This window comes from Ranitomeya variabilis, chromosome 7 (genome assembly GCF_051348905.1).
Source record: "Ranitomeya variabilis isolate aRanVar5 chromosome 7, aRanVar5.hap1, whole genome shotgun sequence".
NCBI classification, from domain to species: Eukaryota; Metazoa; Chordata; class Amphibia; order Anura; family Dendrobatidae; genus Ranitomeya; species Ranitomeya variabilis.
This window is the reverse complement of record NC_135238.1, coordinates 38,648,885-38,674,968: the sequence shown is the minus strand read 5'-3', so window position 1 is coordinate 38,674,968 and position 26,084 is coordinate 38,648,885. Positions and strand designations below refer to the sequence as shown.

Genomic DNA, 26,084 nt, shown 5'->3' with positions numbered 1-26,084 from the left:
GTAGAATACTTCACTCATCTTCCTCACTGCTAGTTGTGCCGCACACACTGACTGGAGCATTTGTCCTATGTTTTAAGTCGTTCTCTTCATATCTCTATTGCAGAGCTGTGAGCTCTCACGTCATCTCACTTTCCTGATTCACACTAAAATGGCTGCTGGTTTCCTTGCAGCGGCTTTTATACAGGCTCTGATAGTTCCACCTGATTGGCGGTAGTATACTATATGATATGATAGCTGCAAAGCATTAGAGGAAGCCTTTGTGGACTTGCCTGAGGTCCTGTGACTTTTCTCTGGCTGATGCAATTTTCTGCAATGTGCAATATGGCGGCAAGCATTTTTTGGATGATTCACATCTCGAATTGTGTAAATTTGTCGAGTCAAGCAAATGTCCTAAAATTCAACATGAATTTAATTTGCATCGAATTGATTCAGTCATCTCTAGTCTTTAATACTTAGTAGAGAACCTTTGGCTGTTGTAACCTGCTGCAAGAATGATGACTAGAGAGACATCAGCTTCTGACAGCGCTCCTGAAGAATCTTAGCCTCATACTATTGGGCAATGGCTTCTAGTTCCCCAACATAAAACATATAAGATAAATCTCGTCCACATGACTCTGGTTTTCCAAAATAAATTACATGATGCCCATGAAGGACGTCTCCTTGCTGGTACACAATTCACTTGGGAGATTTTATAACACTTGACTTTACTGGATGGAAGTGCAACAAATACAAGAACACACAGATCTGTCTAAGCCTAGGACTGAAGTTTCTAGTGTGAACATTGGGTTCATCAGTGTCCTTCCTTCCTTCTTCCTTGCCCCCTTCCTTTCTTCCTCCATCTCTGCCTTCCTCCCTTATCTTTTTTCCTTCCTCCCTCTCTTCCCTTTCCTTCCTCTCCTTTCTTCACTTCCTTCCTGCCTCCCTCCTTCCTTCTTTTCTTTCCTTGCTCCCTTACCTTCCTTCACTTCTTCCTTCCACCATTTCCTCCCTCCCTTCCCTTTCTTGCTCCCTCCTTTCCTTCCTTCCTCCCTCCCTCTCTTCCCTTCCTTCCTCCTTGCACTCCTTCCACTCTTCCTTTTTTCTTTCATCCTTCCCTTCCCTTTCTTCCTTCTTTCCTACCTCCCTTCCCTTTCCTTCCTCCTTTCCATTCTTCATCCCTGCCTCCCTCTTTTTCTTCCTTCTTTCTTCCTTCCTCCCTTTCCTTCTTTCTCTCCCTTTCCTTCTTTCTCTCCCCTTCCTTCTTTCCTTGCTTCCTTCTTCCTTTCCTTCCTCCCTTCCTTTTATTCCTCCCTTACTTTCCTTCCCTCCCTCTGTTATGGCTACAATTCGATCTTTCTCACATTTCGGAAACCCTGGGGTGACTCGTAAGGCGAAGAATCCCTTCCCCACACTGATATGCAGTAGTCTTCATGGATTAAGTCTTCTCTGTATCATTTGTGGTCCATCTTTGTTTTTACATACACTTGTATGTTTAGGGGATCGTTGCCCCTTATCCTTTGAGGCTACACCTTTGATTTCATGTAAAAAAAAAAAAAAATAAGACGTGTGCAAATGAGACATTTTTTCCATTTGGACCTCCCAGAACAGAAAATTCCACCTCGGATTTCATTGTGGACATGGTTTGATTAATCGGCACATTTCATCTTTGTATAAATAGACATTCTGCAGCATGTACATGACTTTTCTTAAAACCTCAGACACAGGAATACCGAAAACGATTGTCATAATAATTTGGATGGAAAATCAGCTGTGTATGCACCCTGAGAAAATGTATCCTAACCATGCTTCAAGGTGTAGAGTTATCTGTAAGCAGATTACAGCAGCAGGAGATGATTGTGTTGATCTTGTAAGAGACAGTGACCATAGCTATAATTCGATGTCCCAAAGTAGACGAGATAAATAATTACACACTCAGATTGATGTGGGCATAGACAGGGTGTTATTAGCTGGCTGATGGCATATGTGGTGGTGATGATGGGTGGGGTGGTGTATGCTGCGGGTATTTGTAGTATTGCCATATCCGGTAGAACATGTCACATCCATGTAAATTGATGATAACTAGTTAAAGAGTCAAATGTGAGTAAGGTCCATGTCCAATCATCTTTGGGTTATCATAGTGGTCCCAGGATTAAATGGCGCCTTCTTCCTCCTCACCAGGTTCAAGTGGTGTTAAATCCTGGAAGTGAAAGTTCTTGATTGGCTCTCCTATTATCCCGAGACTGAAGACAGAGGAGAAAAGAGCGCATGATGAATCCATATCTGTCATACTAGCTAATATCAGGACATATCACAGTCTTCCATCACTCCCAAACATCTGGGAAAAGAAAAAGGGACAGCAGTGGGCACAGCACAGGTTTTTTTTCCTATTTCTACTATGGGTCACCATACTTACTATCATCTTTATATATGACTACCGTGCCACATTGTGCCAGGATATAGAGTGGTGCATAGTACCCAAATAAAATAAAACTCATATTTTCCAGGCAAACCTCATCACGTGGACGCAGTACAGTTAATACATAAAGTGCCCAGCTAGTGTCCTACACCACCAGCATCCATTGTGCATGACACTTGGCCCTTCTGATTTTCCATCTCTTTTGTTCTTATGAAGAACTTATTCAACATTTAGACCCAAAACTTTGGACAACCCACATTCCTGGCACGTTAATAAGAAAGCCTAATTTTTATAATGGCCGCTTCTGGTGAGGTCAGTAGAACTGTTTGGACAAGTGAGGAGCCTTCAGTACGGGCACTTATCTGATGGACGAAGCTTTGGGACCACGGAGAGGTGATAAAAGAGTGATATCTAGTAGACTGGGCATCACACTACCTGAACCATTCATTAGCTCCTGGACATGATGGATATTCGACATGATCAAGTGCTTACCGAGATGGGAACGAATACTCAACCATGGTCTTTAGAGATGTGTCCTCTGCGGTGGGCAGTATGGAGGCAATTAGTGGGGAGTGCAGCTTTCTACAGCAGTGAATTGATGGTAGTTTGGTTTCCCTATTAGAAAATCAATATAAGAAGTAATAATAAATGGCTAACAATTGGATGTAGGAGGACAGATAGTGCGTCTCTTATGAGTAGAGAGGGCCAGCTCAGGACTAAAGTATAGATATAGGCTTGCTAAATAGACTGGTGCCCAGTAACACTTCTCTGGAGAAGGTGACTCTCAAGCAATGGTGTCACATATGTATAGTCCTCCATGAATGACCTCTGATAAGGTGACTAATGACAGAGCTCAAATGCCCCAATAAAAATTACGTATATAATACGGTCAAGTGCCTTTTATAATTCTGGTCTTTTGGGCCCTCCTAGGCACCATGTCCCTTTGCAGCTGCATCATCATATGGATACACCGCCGTTTGTTCACTATAACTAGGATTGTAGGTTGACCCTACACCAATGGTCAGCAAGTGCTGTACCTGTCCTCTCCAAGCAGGTTCCTCAACCGCGATTTTGAGATGAAATATTCTGTTTTGAAGATTCTGCCTAATTCATCCTCAATTTTTTCAAGCTTTTTCCTTTTGAAAGTCACCCAGGAAACTTTATTACAGAGGCTGAATAAAGACTGTAAGGTAACAAAGGCAACCAATGTTAGAAATAAGAAGATGGTCAGCACCAGGTCCACACCAGGACATATCGATCTCAGCTCATGGGGAAATATCTTAGACATTTAATGCTGGTACCTCAAAGAATCTGCGATCCCTCCATGTTGCTGATATTTTGCTCCTAGAACATAAATACAGGAGACAGAAAATAAAATGAGCGTTTTGGGAGGCAGATCAGCCAGGAGAACATCCTCATGGTGTACACGTAAACTCGTAAATGGCAGCATGTGCTAGATTGTGAAGATTGTGAAGACTGTTATTGGAGCCTAGTACAAAACTTTTCTCTATACTTGTGTTGATCATAAAATTATGGGATCTTGAGTTTCTCGATATTTCTAGAAGGATATCGTACTTTCCACGTGCCAAGTGGTGCCGATCCTCCAGTCCTGCTCCAAGGATAATGGCAGAGTATTTGACAGCCAGTTGTCTCAGTGCGGCTCTTGATCTTTTTTCCAGATCGGACAACTCTGCCATTTTTTCTGGAGGTGTTATGACTCTGAAAAACACCAATAAACAGCATTGTATGAAAGACTACTCTTTAGAGGGGTTGAGGGGCAGCATAATGGACAATGAATAGCCCTTTCTTTCCATGTCAGACTCATGATCCATTTCATAAAGACACTTACGGCAGTAAAGATTCTGGCTTTTTTCCTCGAGATCTTTTTATTAGATGGCAGTATACATAATTAATCACGGCCAAGAGGAATTCATTCACTTCTTTAGATCTAAATGAAAATTATAACAGTTTATTTAATTAAGACTCCTTGGCCCCAATTCATCATTGTTGGTTCTCCGATTTTCTGGGAGTCAGTTGCTCCTTTTTAGTGGCATTAGTATTTGCATTTTATTATACATTTTGTACCATTTTTTGTCTTTTTTAAGTCTTTTACTTTTCTTTGATAACTTTGCTTATCTGGATATTTTAGACAGATTAGTGTAATGCAAATTTAACCAAATGTCGCTTTTTTTTGCACATCTCCCACCAGTTCTCCCTGAAGAAGTTTTCGATTTGACTTACTTGAGAAACTTTTTGAAGACCGAAAGTGTTAAATCCTTCAAAAACTGGTTTATGGAAATACAAGAGCATTTTTTTTATTTTGTGCCAAATTCATGGGTCAAATGTGCCGTTTTGAAGAATTTGGTCCAAAAAAACAATCAGCAAATACCACAAGACAAAAGATGAAAAGTGACTCCAATAAATCACATATGGGTCCAGAAATATCTGGAGCAACAGTTTTGGGAACCAGTGCTGACACAACATAGAGACACCAATCATCAATTCTCTCTGCCCCATTACCACCTTTTACCACCCATATAGTCCATGGGGCAATAGTAAAGTTGCCTGTGGGTTTTGTGTACATCGGTACAGCTTTCCAGCAAGTATTTCTTTTTTGATCTATAGAAAAGATTTCCGAGTAGATAAAGCTCAGGTGGGAATGTCAGGGGTGGACCATACCCCTAGTAGTTATGGCCCCATTAGAAGACTCCTCATATCCTTGGCTTCGCTATTAGATCCAGCATGAAGGTCAAAATGGTTAACACAGTGGAAGATATTTAGATTCTTGACACTTAAGGTTCCTGGGATCTATCAAGTTTCCATCGCTATAACTTAAGTCAAGATGAACAGAAATAGAATATTTTGCTGGTTTTCTAGAAATAACTTACATGAGGACAGAAGAAAACTCAGATGTTAGGCACAGACAATGTTGGTCCTCAATCAAAGTTAAAGCAACCCCTGGAAAAGAATGGACACATGAGATGGATCTGTTGGTCACCTAGTGAATGGGGAAAAAATCATTGGGTTCCTTTATGGTTTTCACTGGTCCCCTCACCAATGGATTGATGGCACATAGACATGTCATGTACTTGTCACCTTGACCATACTTACTCTTCACGTCTTCCAGAGTCACTTTGTCATGTAGTCTCTTTCTTGGTAGAACCATGTACCTCGGGGTGAAGGTCCTTTCTGAAAATGTAGCTCCTAGTTGTGGTCTGAAGTAGGTGAATGATTGTCTTAAAGCGACAATAGGAGATTAAGTTACTGGTTTCTCAGCTGTACAGAATGTCAACTTGTACATCATATAAGTATGAGAACAGGTCATTATCCTTGACAAACAAGTTTAGTAAAAAAAAGGTTTTGCTCCTAAACTTGCCACCACTACCTGAGAGCCCTCTTTCTGCAGTCTCCAAAGGGTCTTCAGTAGCCACAATTGACGTATTAATATGCCAAAATTGAAATGTAATAAAACCTTTCGTTACGTTGGGATGGAGCCACAGTTGGGGCACCTAACCACTATTACACGTATGTGATTGACCGCCAACCTAGTCATTCTTCTCAACGAGCTTGTGTAATGAGAAAGGACAAAAGACTCAGTACTGGGGATCACGGGGGTCCCACTGATCGTACATTTATCTCCTATACTGTGGATGTGTCTATGAACATAACAGTAATTGTTTTCATTCTTATGAAAGACGTGAAAATTTATATCACTCCACTAATTCTCCATAGTATCTGATGTTACAACTTTTCCTCATCCGCTCGTTTCTTTTTTGTAAGGCTATGCTAATGGTACCTGTCCGCTGGGCGATCCGGAAATAGAAGGTTCTCCTTGGATCCCATGAATATGCTGCTCCTGCAACCGAGGGATTTTCTGATCTGCACATTGCTGTGTCTAAAGTAATATTATAATAAGAGAAGAACTATAAGGAACAGGATCCAGGGAAGAGAAGAATAGGTATACAGGCAACATTTTTGTAAGGGACTAAATGCCATCTTGTGGAAATGATTCTTCCTCGTGCAGTCTTATACACACTCTGAAGTATCCTCAAGCGTCCAGACCAGCAGACTGAGGACTAAATCATCCCAAACACGAGCACTGGCTATATACTAAATATAAAAGGAAAGCCCAGCTCACCCGCCTGTATGGTTGCAGCAGTCGGAGCAAGAAACCATCTGTGCCAGGACACCAGGAGAAACTGTCCAGTCCCATGATGGTGCAAAATACCATATTTTTCCAATTATAAGACACACTTTTTCCCCCCGAATTTGGGAGGAACGTGGGAGTGCATTGTACAATCCGAATGTAACTTAGCAGGGAATGTGGGGCGGCTGTGATGGTGCAGGAGTCATAGGAGGCAGGGTCGCACATCTGGCCAGGAAAAGGGGGAGAAAAAAACATATGGACAGGACAGCATGGGATCGCAGCTGATTTTTTTTGTGACATTTCCCTGCCTGTTTTTAAACAATATTTTACCTGAAAGAAAGAATCATTTGCAATCCCGTGCTGTCCTGCCTGTATTCTCTCTCTTGCTTCCTCCCCTGCCCAGGAGATGTGGTATGATCAGACCATGTTCCTGCACAGTCAGACACAGCCATTACACAGTACACAGTACATTTATAAAATTATCTCAGCACAGGAACATTTTATTTAAACAAGTCCAATTGTGGAAATTATTATTATTCCTGGATCTATTGATTAATATGTACTTTTGTACCTGGGAAAATCCCTTTAAGGGTGCACCAAAATGCGTTAATACAGTGTTTTTTGTTTTATTTTTTCCTTGCTTATTTTAATTGTATTTAACATGTGGTTATTTGTTTGTACTCTTCCGCTGAATTATTTTGCATCATTGTAGTGGAGCACCCTCACTGCCGCAGGGCCGAGGGGCACCCGGTACCGGGCCTCTGTGTCTCGGTTCTGGGGTTGTCACGGTGGCTAGGCACGGTCCGTGACCCTGCTGAGGGGCGTCCAGTGAAAGTTGAGAATGTGAGGATATTGTGGTGCGGTGTAGGTCGCGGTGAATAACGAGGACACCAGGTTGCAGTCTCTTTACCTCTTTACTGAAGGCTTCAGGATCCTCAGTCCGGAATACGGTCAACCGGGCTACCTGAGTCCGGCCGGTCCGATGGCACCTCCAGAGTTCCCTTTGCAGGTGGAAATCTGTGCCTAACTTCTAGCGCTTGTGTGTTGCAGTCCTTCCCTGTTGTGCTTACGGGATAGACCTCACAACTGTTGTGTCTGTTTCTGAAGTTCCCTCACAACTGATTCTGATGTTCTTCTTCGTCCCCCAGATGATATGGCTAGGACGCACCCGTATGACGGGTAGGCTCGGAGGTCTTCCGGGACCCTAGAGTCGCCCCTCTCCAAATGTTGCCCCCTGTGTCTGCTTAGGTGATTTTGGGTGAGACAGCCTGCCTATAACTGACTGTCCTGCCGTAGGTTTGAAGTTTGGCCTGGAGCTCTATACTTCCTCGGCGTTTCTGGCCACCGGCTGCGCGCCTCAGTAGGATTTTGCCTCGTCTTACGGCACGACTCCTACTGGTGTTTCTCCTTGTTGCGTTGATCTTGTTTCTCACACAGCACAATAAACCTCGCTTCTTGTCCTTTCTTGGGGTACCGCCGCAATGAAGTGCAGGCGCGGTCCCGTAACGTTCTCTCTGTTCGCTAGGCCTCTGTCAGGATCCCACCCCTGACAGGGACCCCCCTGAATCTTCCCCTGCAACACCCTCTGCCACAGGGTGTTGCCTGGTTCCAACCCAGTCAGCTTCTCTCTAACTTCCTATCTAACCCCCAGTTTTACCAGACTGTGAGGAGTGGCCTAATACATAGTGCCCTTAGCTCCCCCTGGAGGCCAGACCGTGAAGTGTATTGGTGTCTGTGATACCTGGTCAGGTGAACTCCTTCAGTGCCATCAGACGTACCATAGCTCCCCTTAGAGGCGGAGCATCAGTACTGCAACGACCAGGACTCTGGGGCGCTGCAGTAGACTTGAACATTTTCTCCTTTTCCTTACTGGCTTTATAGTGCCCATATTTTTCAGAAAGGGTTAACCTTGGGACGTCTTGGAGTATAACCCCGTCTATGAGGGTTATTTCTAAGTGACTCAAGATCAGAGTGATTTTTAATAAATAGTATCTAATAGAAAATGACGCACTCCCATATAGTAGTCCATCCACATATAATTCCCAGCTATTGATCATTAAAGGGAAGCTCCACATTTATTGCCACTGTAGATGATAAATTACAGAAGAGACTGTCCACAAACACTTAATATCCACCTGCGAGTTGGAGAGAAATAATAGAGATGAGAGATGAGGATGAAGGGTCAGTTCTTACCTTAGGAATTCGAGTTCCTTCTTCTCATCGTTCCAGATCCATGTTCCTGTATATGGCTTCCTTATCTGATGGGAAATTGAAGAAGAAACTTCAGATCTAACCTTAGACGGAGAACCTACTACCTGACTAATGATGAAGTCAGGAAACGGTCAATACTGGATATTAGAGCAGGAATGTCAAATATGGTGGATCAGAGGTCAGCACTTTCCCAACCTCCTGTCCAGGGGAACATGCATCAATGTAATCTCTTAATTACTGATGCAATGAATATATTTTTAGAATAGTATAAGACTTCAGGCATAGATGAGGGGGAAAGGAAATAAATGATATCATCTCCATGTATTACAGGGGTTGCGGCTGGAGGATTAGATTAGTTACCTGATCTTTGGTTTTGGTATAGACCAGACTTAAGAAATCTCTTTGAATCTAATTATTATCGGTCTGTTACCAAGTGACTTCAAGTGTGACACATCTAGCATGCAGAGCAACTGAACTGTGCGTGGGTGGGGAAACTGAACTGTGCGTGGGTGGGGAAACTGAGCTGTGCGTGGGGAAACTGAACTGTGCGTGGGTGGGGAAACTGAACTGTGCGTGGGTGGGGAAACTGAACTGTGCGTGGGTGGGGAAACTGAACTGTGCGTGGGTGGGGAAACTGAACTGCGCATGGGTGGGGAAACTGAACTGCGCATGGGTGGGGAAACTGAACTGCGCGTGGGTGGGGAAACAGAACTGCGCGTGGGTGGGGAAACAGAACTGCGCGTGGGTGGGGAAACTGAACTGCGCGTGGGTGGGGAAACTGAACTGTGTGTGGATGGCGAAACTGAACTGTGTGTGGGTGGGGAAACTGAAACATACATGGGTGGGAAACAACTGTGCATGGGTGGGGATACTAAACTGTGCATAGGGAAACTGAACTCTGCATGGGTGGGGAAACTGAACTGTGTGTGGGTGGGGAAACTGAACTGTGCGTGGGTGGGGAAACTGAACTGTGCGTGGGTGGGGAAACTGAACTGTGCGTGGGTGGGGAAACTGAACTGTGCGTGGATGGGGAAACTGAACTGTGTGTGGATGGGGAAACTGAACTGTGTGTGGGTGGTGAAACTGAAACATACATGGGTGGGGAAACAACTGTGCATGGGTGGGGTAACTGAACTGTGCATGGGGTAACTGACTGTGCATGGGGAAACTGAACTGTGCATGGGGGAAACTGTACTGTGCATGTATGGGGCAACTAAATTGTGTGTGGAAGGGGAAACTGTGCTGTGCATGAGTGAAGCAACTGAACTGGTGGGCCAACTGAATTGTGCATGGGGGGCCAACAGAATAATTTGTGGACAATGCAACTGAACTATGTGTGGGCAGGGCAAAAACCTGAATATGGGTGGGCAACTGAACTGTGCATGAGCATGGTAAATGAATTACGTGTGGGTGGGGAACTGAAAATGCATGGAAATTTCATAGTGATGCAGACAGAAGCTGAATCTTGTGAGTTACAGTGCTTGGAATTAACTTATGAAAGTATATTTCTTAAAATCACAGGACCCCACACCTAAATTTTAAATAGCCACACAAGCAACAGCGTCAGTGGTGGAGGAGCCACAGATGTAAATTAGGAAATAATTACCAATAAGTCACTGAAGTTTGTTTTACATGGCTTGGCGGCGGGGTTTAGCAGAATACACATTTTTTCAGTATTTTCCTTGTATTTTGTCCTCAATATGAAGACCTTAAAATGAGGAGAGATTAGAGGGATGTTGTTGCACATGATTCTTACAATTTTGTAAAGCCGGAATAAGGTTTTTTATCCAAGCCTGACCCCCAAAGTTATTTACAACCCCCCAAATTCATACACCCACTAGGGCTTCACTTGGCCTAAAAAGAAGCCTTTGTGCTATTTGAGCTCATTGTGAGCAAAACAAAATACAAATGTTTGTTGATGTACACAATTTCCACCAGTAATTCACACCACAAGTATAGATGAGGTAGTACAGGCAACAAGTGACGTTATTTACCTGCTCCATGGTTGTGGCATAGAACAGACTGGAGAAATCACGAAGATTCCAATCCTAAGAATTCTGTTACTAAGTAACTTCTATTATGACATATTCAGTAGACGTGATCACTGTGGGTGCAGCAACTGAACTATTCTTAGGCTGGGCAACTGAACTGTTCTTGGGCGGGGCAACTGAACTGTTCTTGGGCGGGGCAACTGAACTATTCTTGGGCGGGGCAACTGAACTGTTCTTGGGCGGGGCAACTGAACTGTTCTTGGGCGGGGCAACTGAACTATTCTTGGGTGGGCAACTGAACTATTCTTGGGCGGGGCAACTGAACTATTCCTGGGCGGGGCAACTGAACCATTCTTGGGTGGGGCAACTGAACCATTCTTAGGCGGGGCAACTGACCTTTTTCTGGGTGGGACCACTGAACTATCAGGGCACGATCTGTGTCAAAAAGTAACTGTTTGCACATAGCCTTAGATTGGCTCCCTACGATGCGTTTTTGATAAGATTTGGCACTGCCCCTTTTGTTCCTTCAAAACGCAGCATCTTGCAATTCCAGCAAACTAGATGGGATTTATAGAAATCTCCTGCCCACTGTGCGTCTATTATATATAGCGTAAACTGACCTGGGCTGCGTGTCTCAATTTTTCATGCAGGTACGCTGAGCTTTATGTGCAGATTTTTTTCATAGACTTTCTCATTAGATGCAAAAAAGCAGTAAGTAAAAAATGGATCATGACTGCATCAATAACGTTTTTTTCAAAGCCAGGCAGTGTAAAAAACAAGGCAGCTTTATTTATAACATGATACAACAAAATGAGACAAAAACCGCAACGTCAAAAAGGCGATAAAATCACATGTATAAAAATGAACTCAATGGAAAAAAAGTAACCTAATACAGAATACAGAAAATCTACAAGATCAAAAACTCTCCAAATGCTCGTCGTAGGAACACAGCCATAAAAAAAAAAAAAAAAACTAGCATGGTGCTCCAGCACCAATGTTCCAGTCATCTTTGGCACTTGGCTGCTGTTTTCTTGTGGATGAACCCTATGTTATAGCTGCAAAGTAAACACTGACCTTTAGGCGCGTTAGGGTGGGGTAAGATGGGCAATTGCTCTGTGCCCTTCTGGTCTTAGGGGGCCCCAGTGACTAGAGGATTCCAGTTATGTGTCGCCTTTTTTCAGTAATTATTTTGGTTTTAATATACTGAATTGTCTGTGCCGGTTTTGTTACTGAAGTATTTCAGGATCTGGGACCTCACTTTGAATTTTGCCCAGGGCCAGAATTTGTATAAAACCTGCCCTAGTTACTATATTATGTGCTACATCATTAGTTAATTGAATTACTCTGCGTTATTGCTAATTAACCTGTCTCTATAGGATTGTGCCCTAGGGACAATTAACCCCATATTTGTGTGCTGCCTGCCGGCTCCAGGAAAGGAAAAATTCAGGTAAGTAAATAATTATTTTTGTGGTGTACGGTACTTTATCCACACTAGATGGCAGTAGAGTACAGTGAATATGTTGTAAGCTGAAGACTGCAGCGCCAGCTTCATGTAAATGTCGCGGGGTATAAATCCTGCAGAACAGATATATTTGGCTCCCTGAATGGCTTCATTTTGTTTTATGTATTTGTTTTTTCTTACTATTTGCAACACCCAACACAAAGAAAAAAATGTTTAAAAACTGTCACTTATTTCTGGGGAAGTTGGGTTGCGATAAATATGAGGATAGCATTCTTGTTCTTAGCGGCTGCCATCCAGCTTTCAAGGACTCCAAAAATGGAAACCCTGATTGCAATGCTTAGGGCACAATCAGATTGCCGTATAAATCAGAACACAGTGCACGGACTGGCCGGCAGCTCTCCCTACCCGCACGTGACAGCTTCATATATCTCTATGCAGCTGACATGCTTGGGTAGGGAGAGCTGACGGCCAATCCGGGCACTCCGTTCTGATTTGTATGACCGCCTGTGCACATAAAATGGTTCTCTGGCACCAGTCACTTCTGCATCAGGAGGCAGCTGATGACTTTGAATCAGCAGGTGCCTGCGAGGATGGCGGCACTCCCAATGGCAGGTGCACAATACCTGTGCATGAGACCTGACAAGCACCTGCCAATGCAACTCATCAGTGCCTCTATGCATGAGATCTGACAAGCACCAGCCAATGCAACTCATCAGCACCTCTGTGCATGAGACCTGACAAGCACCTGCTAATACAACTCATCAGTGCCTCTGTGCATGAGACCTGACAAGCACCTGCCAATGCAACTCATCAGCGCCTCTGTGCATGAGACCTGGCATGCACTTGCCAATGCAACTCATCAGCACCTCTGTGCATGAGACCTGACAAGCACCTGCCAATGCAACTCATCAGCGCCTCTGTGCATGAGACCTGGCATGCACCTGCCAATGCAACTGATCAGTGCCTCTGTGCATGAGACCTGACAAGCACCTGCCAATGCAACTCATCAGTGCCTCTGTGCATGAGACCTGAAAAGCACCTGCCAATGCAACTCATCAGCGCCTCTGTGCATGAGACCTGACAAGCACCTGCCAATGCAACTCATCAGCGCCTCTGTGCATGAGACCTGACAAGCACCTGCCAATGCAACTCATCAGCGCCTCTGTGCATGAGACCTGACAAGCACCTGCCAATGCAACTCATCAGCGCCTCTGTGCATGAGACCTGACAAGCACCTGCCAATGCAACTCATCAGTGCCTCTGTGCATGAGACCTGACAAGCACCTGCCAATGCAACTCATCAGTGCCTCTGTGCATGAGACCTGACAAACACCTGCCAATGCACTCATCAGCGCCTCTGTGCATGAGACCTGACAAGCACCTGCCAATGCAACTCATCAGCGCCTCTGTGCATGAGACCTGACAAGCACCTGCCAATGCAACTCATCAGCGCCTCTCACTTCCAGATGTGGAAGTGAGAGACACTGGATAATCCCTTTAAATTTGTAGCAATACACCCTTGGTTCACCTACCTCTATACTTCACTAACAAATGTGCATCAGTTAACATGAAAAAGTTGCACATTATGTGGAGTGCGACGATATTTCCAACTTTGTCGCAGTTTTTTGCATATTACTTCAATGTACTGTACATTAAGACTAAATGTCAATGTTAGTAAATTTTCCGTGTACGGTAAGAAAAGGAATCCAGGAAGATAACACGTCATAAGTTGGGTTACGGCCCCGGCTGAGGTCGGATTCATATATGTATGTGCTAAAATGTCCAAATTATGGCGCCACATCTACTCCGCTCCGTGTGCAATGGCTGCCAGCGTCACCCAACCGTACAAGCTCCAGCTTCTGAGTTGATTCCATTAAGGGCAGGGTCAGATGACCGTATTTTCGGTCCCAGTGCGATCCGACGAAACATCGGAACATCACCAGACCAATATTTTGCTATGGGGCCATGCACATGTCCAGTTTTATCCTCGGATAGACACTGAAGCAAGTCCAAGTTTGGTCCAATATTCAGATCGCACTTGGCCATGCAGATTAATAAGCTCATGGAAAACATCAGACTGCACTCGGATGACATCTGAGTGCAGTCCGGTTTCTGTGGTCTCATAGAATAGAGAAGATGGAGACATTTTTTTCTACATCTTCCTCTCATCCTAGAGAATCGAATCACACTGATCAGAGCGTGATTAGGATGAGATCTTTCGGATGAGAGAATCTATGGTCACCTGCGCCTGCCCTTAGAATGTTTCTTTTCACGCGCAGTAAACAGAGATATTGAAAAATAATACATTGTCAGAGATTATTTTAGGAAGTACAGAACTTTTTGCGGATTCAGCTTTTCATTTAACAAACAAGTGGGAGCCTCGTTTAGTTTAGGGCTACCCCCCCCCGGGACATTCAGTGGCTGTGGATCGCACAGGTCCAAGGGAGTTGAATTTGCATTGAAAAATGTCCATTTAACTTTAGACTTTAGACTGCACAGTCCTAAGAAGAAGAAAATGTAAATGACCTCTTAGAATAACATTGGTCGGAGTCCTTTCCATTTTTTTTTTCACAGAGCAAAAATACGGCTGTGTGAACGAGCCCTTAAAATCATTGTTCTCTGCAGCACACTGTCCTGTGTAAACATGTAAACGTGCTGTCGAGAACAATCCATTTGGTTAATTTCCCATAATGAGTTTTTAGAAATCTCCTGCCCACTGTGCTTTTTTTCATGCTGCGTAAACTGCGGTGCGGGTTTCATATCTGCAAAAATGTCAATTTCTCAAGTTTTAAGTATGGATTTTCCCCATAGAATTTCCTATCATAGTGATATTAATTCCGTGCTGCTCTAGCTCCGATGCCCCTGTCATCTTTGTCAGTCTTGGCACTTGGCTGCTGTTTTCTTGTGGATGAACCTTATGATATAGCTGCAAAGTAAACAATGACTTTCAGGCACGACCGACGGTAGGGTGGGGTAAAATGGACAATTTACCAGGGCCCTTACTCCTATAGGTGCCCCCAGTGACTAGTGAAAATCCACAGGTAAAAAAAAGGATATGCAATTTTAGTTAGTTTACGTAGAAAGAAATGACATGTCGATTTACGGTATTCTACTGAAAAGAATGGACATATTGCCAAGTGTTCCCCCCTTGAAGAACAAGTATATTGTGAAGTTGTGTAATGTGAATGATGACTTGCGTTAATGTTAAGTGCTTTCTGACAGTAGGGAAAGCAAGAGTTAATGTTTGGGACTAGCCCAGAGTAGAAGGGGTTAAGCTGAAGGGACAAGAGACAATTCTGGTTAGAATGTTAAATAGGGCCTGTAGTGTATAGAGAAGACACCTAAGGTCTGGTGTGAGCAGTGCCGCATTTCTTGGGTGCCCCTAGACGTGAGAGGACACAGGAGAGAGAGATAGTGCGATCAGGAACAGAATTGAGGAAGAATGACTGAGAGACAGAGTGATAGATCGGAAGCGGGTCCTAGAAGAGTACGCCAAAAGTCTGTATGGCCCAAAGTTTATAACTCCTAAAAGGTAAAGGGCCTAGACAGGACGGAGTAGGCGAGATGAAGATAGTGCCCCGGGCGGGAGTTCCAAAGCATTAGAGAGGATAAGTACCAGCCATATTGGCACCATAGCTCCCCTAAAGGGAAAGAAGATGCGGAACCGTGGGTTGAGTAAAGGACTCTTGCAAGTGTAGTGTCGAGCTGGGTTGTGGTGAAGTAGGGAGGAACGATGAATGCAGAGGACAAGAAAATGGAGACAAGAGAAAGGGATTGAATTTGTGTGAGGAAAATGTTAGGTTTGAGAAGATGTGTACCCTCTATCCCTTGTATATAACCCTCCCCAAGGCAATGGTCAGTAAAATGTTTATTTTAAACTGGTGGTCTCTTGGCTTAAAGGGAACCTGTCACCTCGTTTTTTCAGTGTGAGATAAAAATACTGTTAAATAGGGCCTGAGCTGTGCATTACAACAGTGTATTTTGTGGACCCCGATTCCCCACCTATGCTGCCGAAATACGTTACCAAAGTAGCCGTTTTCGCCTGTCAATCAGGCTGGTCTGGTCAAAAGGGCGTGGTGTCTTCCCCCAGATCTTGCTTAGTTTTCCGTTGGTGGCGTAGTGGTGTGCGCATGTCCAAGGTCCCGAATCCACTGCACAGGGGAGTGGAAAGAGCGCGATGTGTACTATTTCATTGGTGATCGGTGGGCGCGAATTCTGCTTCAGGAAAATGGCCGCCGCGATCTCCATCTGCGCACGCGCGGCATCCCGCGGCCATTTTCCTGAAGCTGCGGCCAGCAGAACGCCGCTTCTGCGCACGCGCGGCCGAAGGAAGATGGCCGCCCCCACCGATCACCAATGAAATAGTACACATCGCGCTCTTTCCACTCCCCTGTGCAGTGGATTCGGGACCTTGGACATGCGCACACCACTACGCCACCAACGGAAAACTAAGCAAGATCTGGGGGAAGACACCACGCCCTTTTGACCAGACCAGCCTGATTGACAGGCGAAAATGACTACTTTGGTAACGTATTTCGGCAGCATAGATGGGGAATCGGGGTACACAAAATACACTATTGTAATGCACAGCTCAGGCCCTATTTAACAGTATTTTTATCTCATACTGAAAAAACGAGGTGACAGGTGCCCTTTAAAGTGTGAAACATCTGGTCCTGGCCAACCAGCAACATTGGTTACATACGGCCTGTATGGGCGTAGCGCCGTCACAGCACAAATTCCACACACGCAGCCAGGACTTCCACCTTTATGTAATGTACCGATGCAAAGGAGATGAGTAGCTCGCCCACGGCTACCGCCCAGCACCACGTTACTTTACCACAAGTGGAAACACTGCATTTTTTCCACTTCATTTTTTCTGCATATGTCCACACCGAAATACTTAATTTCAGTCTGATTATTGCACGTTTGCTTTTTGTTAATTTAAACTGATTTGCTGCGGATCTTAAACCCACAGCTCTCGTCAATTTACCGCTATGTATACTTTTTCAAAACCAAAAAATTGAGCCAGGGTATATGGTGGTATAAGAGCAATGCATAGGGGCGCATTCACACTTTGGCCATTTAACAGACAGAACCTAAGATAAACACAAAATGAGCAAATACCCTGTAATAAGTAGGTGAATAGTAATAGTGTATGTAAATAGCATAGGGTACTTAGTTAACATTTTTTCGATAAACAAAAAGCCACCCCACCTCGACAAAGTATACCCCAATTGGGACGGTTCTTAACTCTTGTAGTTCGCCTCCCCATATGCCAGTAGACATAAAAATAGAAAAGGGCAGAGTAGGACCGGGGTCCCGACTGTTAAAGGGAACCTGTCACCTGAATTTGGCGGGACCCGTTTTGGGTCATATGGGCGGGGTTTTTGGGTGTTTGATTCACCCTTTCCTTACCCGCTGGCTGCATGCTGGCCGCAATATTGGATTGAAGTTAATTCTCTTTCCTCCGGAGTACACACCAGCGCAAGCAATCTTGCCTTACGCAGGCATGTACTCCGGAGGACAGAGAATGAACTTCAATCCAATATTGCGGCCAGCATGCAGCCAGTTGGTAAGGAAAGGGTGAATCAAACACCCGAAAACCCCGCCCATATGACCCAAAACTGGTCCCGCCAAATTCAGGTGACAGGTTCCCTTTAAACCACGCATCCGTAGAAAGCTAGATCAACAAAATAAACAACCCAAAAAAGGAGACACTCCCCTGTTTGTACAAAGTATAAAAAAATGAACAAAAACCAAAAAAGTGAGCTGGAGCATATGTAGATAAAACTGCAATACTTAGGTGTGCATTCACACTGTTAACAGTCAGCTCAAATGCAGCTTAAACTTTACTTAAAAAATGCAGCAAAAATGCATTGCGTGAACATAGCCTAAGGGTAATTTCACACATGGCATTTTTGCAGTGCCTTTTTACAACCACAGAACCACAGTATTTTACAGTACGCTGTTTATTTTTTTTCTGTAATTTGAAGCATGTCGATTCTTTCAGCATTTTAGCAGCATTTTTTGCGCATTTAATTGAATTTAGAAAAAAAAACACAAATAAAAACTAATCAAAAACAAGCATATTCTATGCAGAATAGCAGTAAAGAATTTTTACTGCCAACATTCAGGAGTTTGCTGTAGAAAATTCTGCTGCAAATACTAAATATGTGCACATACCCTGAGGGTATGTGCACACATCAGGATTTCTTGCAGAAATTTTCCTGACAAAATCCGGACATTTCTGCCAGAAATCCGCATGCAAAAATGCATTTTGCGTTTTTTGCGGATTTTTTGCGGATTTTTTGCGGAATTTTTGCGGAATTTTTGCGTTTTTTTCCAGACACTCCAATTTCATGGGAAATCCGCAAAAAATCAGCAAAAATAATGAACATGTTGCTTCTTTTTCCGGATTGCGTTTTTTTTGCGGAAAAAAAATGCAACATTTGCACAAAAAATGCGGAATGCATTCTAAATGATAGGATGCATAATGTATGCGTTTTTTGTGCAGAATTATAGCGTTTTTATCAGGGAAATCTGCAAAAAAAATGCAAAAAATCCTGAAGAAATCCTGACTTGTGCACATACCCTAAGGCCTTGTGCACACGGTCAGTATTTTCTCAGTATTTTACCTCAGTATCTGTAAGCCAAAACCTGGAGTGGAACAATCAGAGGAAAAGTATAATAGAAACACGTCACCACTTTTGGATTTACGACCCACTCCTGGTTATGGCTTACTAATACTGAGGTAAAATACTGATCATGTGAACATGGCCTTATAGTCTCATTGCACTTATGTGTAACTTTTACATGACTCAGTAGTTAAATTAATCTCTCCCCATGGTCATTTTTTGGGGTCTAATTTTTAAAATTTCTAAACATTTTCCACTTTTCACTAGAATTAAAAATTTGTTTGTTTGTTTTCAGCCTTACTTAATATTACGTGTATTTCAATATCCGGCAGCCGCACAAGTGTTTGTTATTTCCTTTCTTAGTCCTTTTTTTTTCACCGCTGGCACCAGCAAGCATCTTAGGCTACGTTCACATTTGCGTTGTGCGCCGCAGCGTCGGTGCCACAACGCAAACAAAAACACAGCAAAACGCATGCACAACGCTGCGTTTTGCGCCGCATGCGTCCTTTTTTTCATTGATTTTGGACGCAGCAAAAATGCAACTTGCTGCGTCCTCTGCGCCCGGACGCGGGCGCCGCAGGGACGCATGCGGCGCAAAACGCAAGTGCGACGCATGTCCATGCGCCCCCATGTTAAATATAGGGGCGCATGATGCATGCGGCGACGCTGCTGCGCCCGACGCTGCGGCGCCGACCGCAAATGTGAACGTAGCCTTACATCTGCATCTTGTAACTTGGCAGTTATCTCACCCACCTCTTTCCTCATCCTATGGCTCTGAATGATTATTTTTCCAAGGAATGAATGAGAATGCCAAATAATTATCTCTGCTCATTAAGGAGTGGGCTGCCGTCTTGAGCACAATCAGCAGGTCATGCTTTCAATGCCAGCGGGAAAAAAATAAAGACATTCGAAAACTCAAGGTGGGGTCGAGAGTCTTGATTATTCCCTAAAGTATCCTGAAGGCTTCACGATCAGCTGAGCTAATCCGTGGGAGATAAAGTGTTAAATGTATGATGTCAGCTGTAAAAATCGCACTGATGATGACCCAAAGGAGAGGAACTCTATCAGCAGGGACTGCGGGAACTGACACCCACCCCGCACTCGCCTTATGTAATGTTTAACCAGACCCCCGTGATGACGTCCAATGAATGGAACTGAATTTCTCAATTAACTTTTTGTTACATTTTATATATTACAAATTCTGACGAGGTCTCGTGGGGCTGTTTTTCCTCGTGTGCCTAAGGGCTCATTCAGACATCAGTGTTTTCCACCTACGAGAAAAATGAACCAAAGTTCGGAACAAAGTTTGGTCATCAGATTTTCTCGTCCGTGGAGAGAAAAAAAAAAAAAGTTTCTCCACCTTCTCCTTTTCGACGGTCCATAAAAATTGGACCGCGTTCGGACGTCATCCGATTTCTTCACAAACACATAGACTTGCATTGTCCATTTTGATCGGATCAATATCAGACATGTCTGCGCAATATTGCGCAGAACGATCGTTCCGTGAAAAATCATCAGCCTCATTCACTATTATAGGTACTGTGAAAAACTCGGATTGCACCCATAACTGTGGGTGGAAGAAAACTGACGCTAGGTGGCGTCTGCCCTATAAGTCAGTGTCCAAGCCTTCACGTGATGGTGGATCATTTATTTGCCTTTTTAAGAAGGTTAAAAATCCAAATATATGAGGCTTGAACATTGACTTAAAATAGGGTCTCCCTCCAATGGGTGGCAGTAGAGGGCCAATTTTTCTACTTTCTGGATGGGAGAGCTTATTTGCATATTTTTGGATTGAACACACTAATATTCACAAGCAGGCGGGCCAATAAGTTCATTAAAGGCTGGATTCACATGAGGCATAAGGCATAATTTAGAGGGGTTGTCCCCTTTCAGAAAACCCCATCTATAGGCGCTGTTAAATAATTAAAAAAAAAAACTTTACTCGATGTCCCCAAGTACCGCAGTCTCTGTCTCTGCTCCCAGCACCTGAGATTGCTTGCAGCGTTGATGAGGGTCGCAGTCAATCACTGAGTTCAGTGACTTTAACCAAGTAGACGGAATGTCCCGCTGAGAGGCGCTGAGCTCAGTGATTGGCTGTCGACATGACATCACCTGGGGGTAGAGAGTGGATTACTTTTTTATATATACATTAGACTGCGGTATTTTGTGCCGTAAAGTCTGCACAACTTACATAAGAATTTTTCACGTGGATCTGCTTCCAGTTTGATCCTCTACATTGTAAGGGAAAGTTCACACTAGGCACTTTTTCAGCCTTTTTTTAGCATTTTTTTATGCAAATTTTCAGGTGCGATTTACAATACCACCAAAGTCTTTGAGATTTCAGAATTCTCACGCACACACCTTGTTTTTTTTTTGTCATCAGTTTTTTTGTTCTTTGCATGTTTTTTTGCACAATAGACCACGCCATTTCTTTCATGTTTTTTCAGTGTTTTTCACCCATTGACATGAATGGGTGGTGAAAAAAAACGCTGAAAATCAGCATCAAATACGCAGCTTTCAGGTTTTGCTGTTTTGTTTGTGCCAAAGCATGATTCTGTAGAATAGGACCTTTTTTTTGTTGCACTAAACTGTATCAACATGCACAAGGGATAAATCTAGCATGCCAAAAACACAAAAAAATGCAAAAAACACAAGAAAAATCAAGCAAAACCTGCTTGTTTTCTGCAGCTGCTTTCCTGCCAAGAGATCAGGTTTTGTTGTAGAAAAAAACGCTGAGAAAAAATGCCTAGTGTGAACTTACCCTAAGAGCAGAGACAGACTGCTGTATTTCTCGTGCGAGAATCGCATCTTAAACCTTGTACTACGGCTGTCGGCTCTCCTAACCTGAGCTTACAGAATGCCAGTTTCAGTCCCATCTCCATAGTTGGCCACTTTTCTGAGGGTTTATTTCCTAGTCCTTCTGCCCTACATGGAATGCCTACACTTCTTCTGAGAAAACCCAGGCCCCACCCAGATGTCCATTTTTAAATAAACCCGACCCTTTTTGCATAGGTGTGTGATCAGTCTTAACTCACTCCTCCTCACTGACATTTGCAGCTTGTACTGAACAGTGTGAGATCTCAGCAGGAAGGAGGGACATTGAGGAACTGCCATTCAGAATAGATGGGCAAAGATTCAGCAGCAGCAGGGAAGAGGTGCACTGAGGACGTCATTCAGACTATGTGGGTAGAAATTCAGCAGCAGGAAGGAGGGAAATTGAGGAGGTGACATTCAGACTTGATGGGCAAAGATTCACCAGCAGTAGCAAGGAGGAGGTACACTTAGGAGCTGTCATTCAGACTATGTGGGCAGAAATTCAGCAGGAGTAAAGTGGGACACTGTGTTTTCTATTTGCCAAATTGGAGCTTAAACTTTTATAATGGATTTTTATTGCTATTTTGACATGAATTTTCAAAGTAAATACAACAGCCTTATCAGGTCCAAGAGATCTATTTACTAATGAATGCACTTTGTATCATGCAATCTGGCCTTCGATCATCCGGTTTACCTTCCCTGTTTAGATACAGTAGAATTAAATATTAATAAAGGTGACCAAACAAAAATAATCCCTTGATAGCTGTATACACTTCCCATTATAACCAGCATTACCAGCGTACAGCATTAGGCAGGTGTTAGTACCAACATATACAAAGGCCGTTTTACACATGTCTATGTTAAGAAGTTATGCAGCCAGCTTATGGCTTCCATCTGTTAAAGCTGCTGTCCATTGTAACCAAGGAACCCCCAAAAATATTTTTATTTGATTTTGGGAGAAAAAAAAAGTCTCAAGTTACAATATTGTTATCAACCCCTTAAGCTTAGCAAAATTCCCTGCTGGTTCAGTAGTCTCTATGTCAGGGTTGTCTTGTAAATCACTTGACATGGGATTATGTTTGCCCAGGTGATCGTTTAGCTTGGTTTTCCTTTTACTTTAAATTCTTGGCTAATATGGCTGGAATGAGCAGCTCCACATAACTGTACAAAAGGGAAGTTCACTCATGTATTGTGTCCTGGAGACTTCAAGAGAAGAAAAGCCCCGCTGACAGAAATGTTCCTGATGGCGGGCTGTATCGTAAATCCTACGTTTGCATTAGGAGATCCTGCCTACAGCAAAGTTGGAGAGATCTCCATGATATGATTATATGTAGTATATTTGTATTTCTCAGAAAATAGAGCCATGCACCATTATAAACCCCCCCAAAAAATTACAGATCCTATGGCTTTTTGGATCCCAGTATATATGTTTGATTTAGCTCCGAGTCCAACTTCAAGGTATTCATAATTATATCAGGAGCAGAGTAAAGACCCCCATACATGTCAGATAAAAGTCAGCCGGGCCTGTGGATTTGGCACCATCGCCCGATGAACTGTTGTATATGGTGATCTGCTAAAGATGATGTTGGGGAACATAGGGATCAAGTGGTTGGAATTTTCTCACAGATGACACAAGAGCACTCAATTAATTGGGGAGTCCAGAGAGATGGCCCCTCATAAACCTCATTAATCGTTTGGTCAATCGTTCATCCGCCATCTGTCTCTCCCAACTGTCCCAAACACAGGAGCAATCTTTAACTCTGTGTAACTGCAGATTTGTTAATACTCACATCGCATACTAGCAGTCATATGACCGCCACTACCGGCGCCGCCATTGAAGAATCCTCACAGCGTGCAGTGTGCGCAATGTGAGGATTCACAAGTCTGCAGTCACATAGAGTGACTGCAGACTTGTAGTTTAAGGCCACGTGCACACATGGAGTATTTAGTGAGTTTTTTACCTCAGAATTTGTAAGCCACAATCATGAGTAGAACAATCAGAGGAAAAGTATAATGGAAACACGTCACCACTTCTGTTTTTATCACCTATCCCTGGTTGGCTTACAAATACTGAGGTAAAAAACTCACCAAATACTGAACATGTGCACGTGATCTAAGACTGGACAACCTCTTTAATGCTTACGACTTCATGTACACAGTTGTATTACAACTGCATTTTATACAGAGCAATAATAAGGCTCCTATAGAGATTTATAGCACCTCTGATATACAGATTTTTTTTACAAGTCTATTCCATATAGCAGTAATGTAGTTTACATTTCACATACGGTATTCAATGTTTGCCCACATCGTAGTGCACAAAGTATGCCGCTGCACTTTATTGTATGTATATCATGTAGCCATAGCTGCTTACAACTGTTCACATTTGCTTCATTCTGATAGGAGATGCTGGTCAATTTTTGTTACTTAGATTACATATGATAATATTATAATAAAAATAATAATATTTCAGAGATGAGCAAATCAAATTTGCTCCGAATTTCACAAAAAAATTCTAGTTTACCGGAATCAATTTTTTTTGTTATTTGCTTCCCTCAAATCCAGCAAAATGGCAGCCATTTTACTGGATTCTTTTTGGGCCAGGAAGTTGTAAAAAAAATAAAATAAATGTAATACTGTTATTCTTCTAGGCTCTTCGGCTCCTCCAGTGCTAACTAGGCCTCACAATGTTGACTAAACCTCAACGAAACGGCCACTCAGGGTGATGCACTACATGATGTTGTGAGGCCTAGTAAGTTTTCGAGGCTCTGAAGAGCCCTGAAGGGCAACCTGAGCGGTGGGACTGGTGTGGGCTGCGGAGAGGTGGGTATTGTATTTATTTATTTTGAATCCTTCTTTTATTCTCTGGGATCTGGAGAAACCTTAGAACATAATAAATGTTCTGGGATTCCAATGGTTTCACCCATTTCTACTGGATGGGAAACCAATACAAGAGCACAAGAAATCTAGGAGGGGATGAACATTTTTTCAAAATGCTACACAATTAGGTTTGGCAAAATTCAAAAGAAAATGGTCATGGACTTAGAAATGGAAAAATATTTATTCGTAATGTTGATCTTTTTTAACTTAATTTAACTTAATTTAGGAGTCAATTTGTACTATGGTGATGTGGAGTAATGAAGGGACTGTGGAGGTACTTGCCCCCACATTAATAAAGGGAAAGCTTACAATTTTTGCATTTAGTCCCAGGAGCTTCTAGTTATGTCACTAAATCCTGCAAAAGTGTTGAATTTATATGATGTTTAGCTGAGGGGCAAGCCTAAGAAAGAGCAGGGGCAGGTCTAGGACAGGTCGGGGATAGCGGCGGGTCTAGGTCAGGGCGGGGTGGACCTAAAATAGGTGAAAATTATCTTTTATTATTTTCTTACTATTTCACCTTTGTTCATTATTATACTTTGGGGTATAGCGAGATCTCCAAGTATAATAAATGCCTTTTGGGGGCACATTCGATTCCAAATGAATTTTATTGAGAACAAATCTGCTGAACAAAATTTATTTTGGCTACATAAAGTTGTATCTGGTATATTCTAAGTACTTCAATCCTGAGGAGGACATGTCTTTTTTTTTTTTGAGGTATTTAACATGTCCTCACATTTTTGCATTAATCTACAGGACGATGTATGAATAGACCCTAAATGCTGTGCATTACCGTGTACATTACCGTGTTTCCCATAAGAAATCTGTAGGGAAGAAAAAACATATAAAATATGGTGAAATGGTACAAGAAACAAGTAAAATTGTGCAAATTCTGTCTGTGTTTGTGAGGCCTAATATTTGAAGGCTTCTTTAGTTTGCAATGGTTAGCAAAATTAGGGGTGCTGAAACATAGCAATTACTACTCCAAATCAAAAATATGCTGAATATATTTGCCACTTCATTCCCACCCATATGAAATGATAGGAAATTGGATTGTTTTGTATGGGTTATGCATTGTGTTTCCATCGACTTTGCGGCAGCAGTTTTGGAGTGTTCTTGAGAATTTCTCTTTATCTGATTTCTATGACCCACATCTATTGAGCTCATTGTGCAGGACATCAGATTATCAGTTTAGCAGATAGGAATTCTTTTCATTACAAAATGTTGAAAATACTGCAGGTAGACATGAATCCCGATCTGACAAGACAACGCAAGAAACAGGTCAGTGGTCTATTTGTTGCATCCAGTATGGTTATCTGAATGGTAAGATACGCTTATTAGAAATGTAAAAAGAGGCTAAAAAATAGTTATATGGTCCAAAAAATACAAACAGTACAACAAATATTAAATCCAAATAACTAAAATATTTTTCGCATCAATTGATGATAATTGGTATAAAAGCAAAAGAACGGGCTGTCTCATAAAAACAACTCATTTCCTAATGTCCTGTTATGGCATAGTGATCTCATAGATATGGGTCGGATTTGTTACC

General features: G+C 42.9%; 1 protein-coding gene across 3 annotated transcripts; it reads right to left on the bottom strand.

The window, feature by feature from the left end:
* Positions 1–1,895: 1,895 nt before the first annotated feature.
* On the bottom strand, positions 1,896–19,664 carry LOC143784903 (protein phosphatase 1 regulatory subunit 36-like). Of its 3 annotated transcripts, XM_077273528.1 has the most exons (12): positions 10,748–10,903; positions 10,360–10,461; positions 8,736–8,800; positions 6,192–6,290; positions 5,507–5,631; positions 5,284–5,353; positions 4,245–4,343; positions 3,971–4,114; positions 3,697–3,739; positions 3,433–3,578; positions 2,888–3,010; positions 1,896–2,219 (listed from the first exon to the last, which is right to left on the bottom strand). In XM_077273528.1, exons 1-12 carry the CDS (start codon positions 10,754–10,756, stop codon positions 2,129–2,131), a joined length of 1,116 nt encoding a protein of 371 aa, XP_077129643.1. In that variant the 5' UTR covers positions 10,757–10,903; the 3' UTR covers positions 1,896–2,128. The 3 variants fall into 3 exon arrangements, with proteins under 3 accessions (XP_077129643.1, XP_077129644.1, XP_077129646.1); XM_077273529.1 differs by lacking the exons at positions 10,360–10,461; positions 10,748–10,903 and adding an exon at positions 19,595–19,664 and having other exon boundaries at positions 1,897–2,219; XM_077273531.1 differs by lacking the exon at positions 10,360–10,461 and having other exon boundaries at positions 1,897–2,219.
* Positions 19,665–26,084: the final 6,420 nt, after the last annotated feature.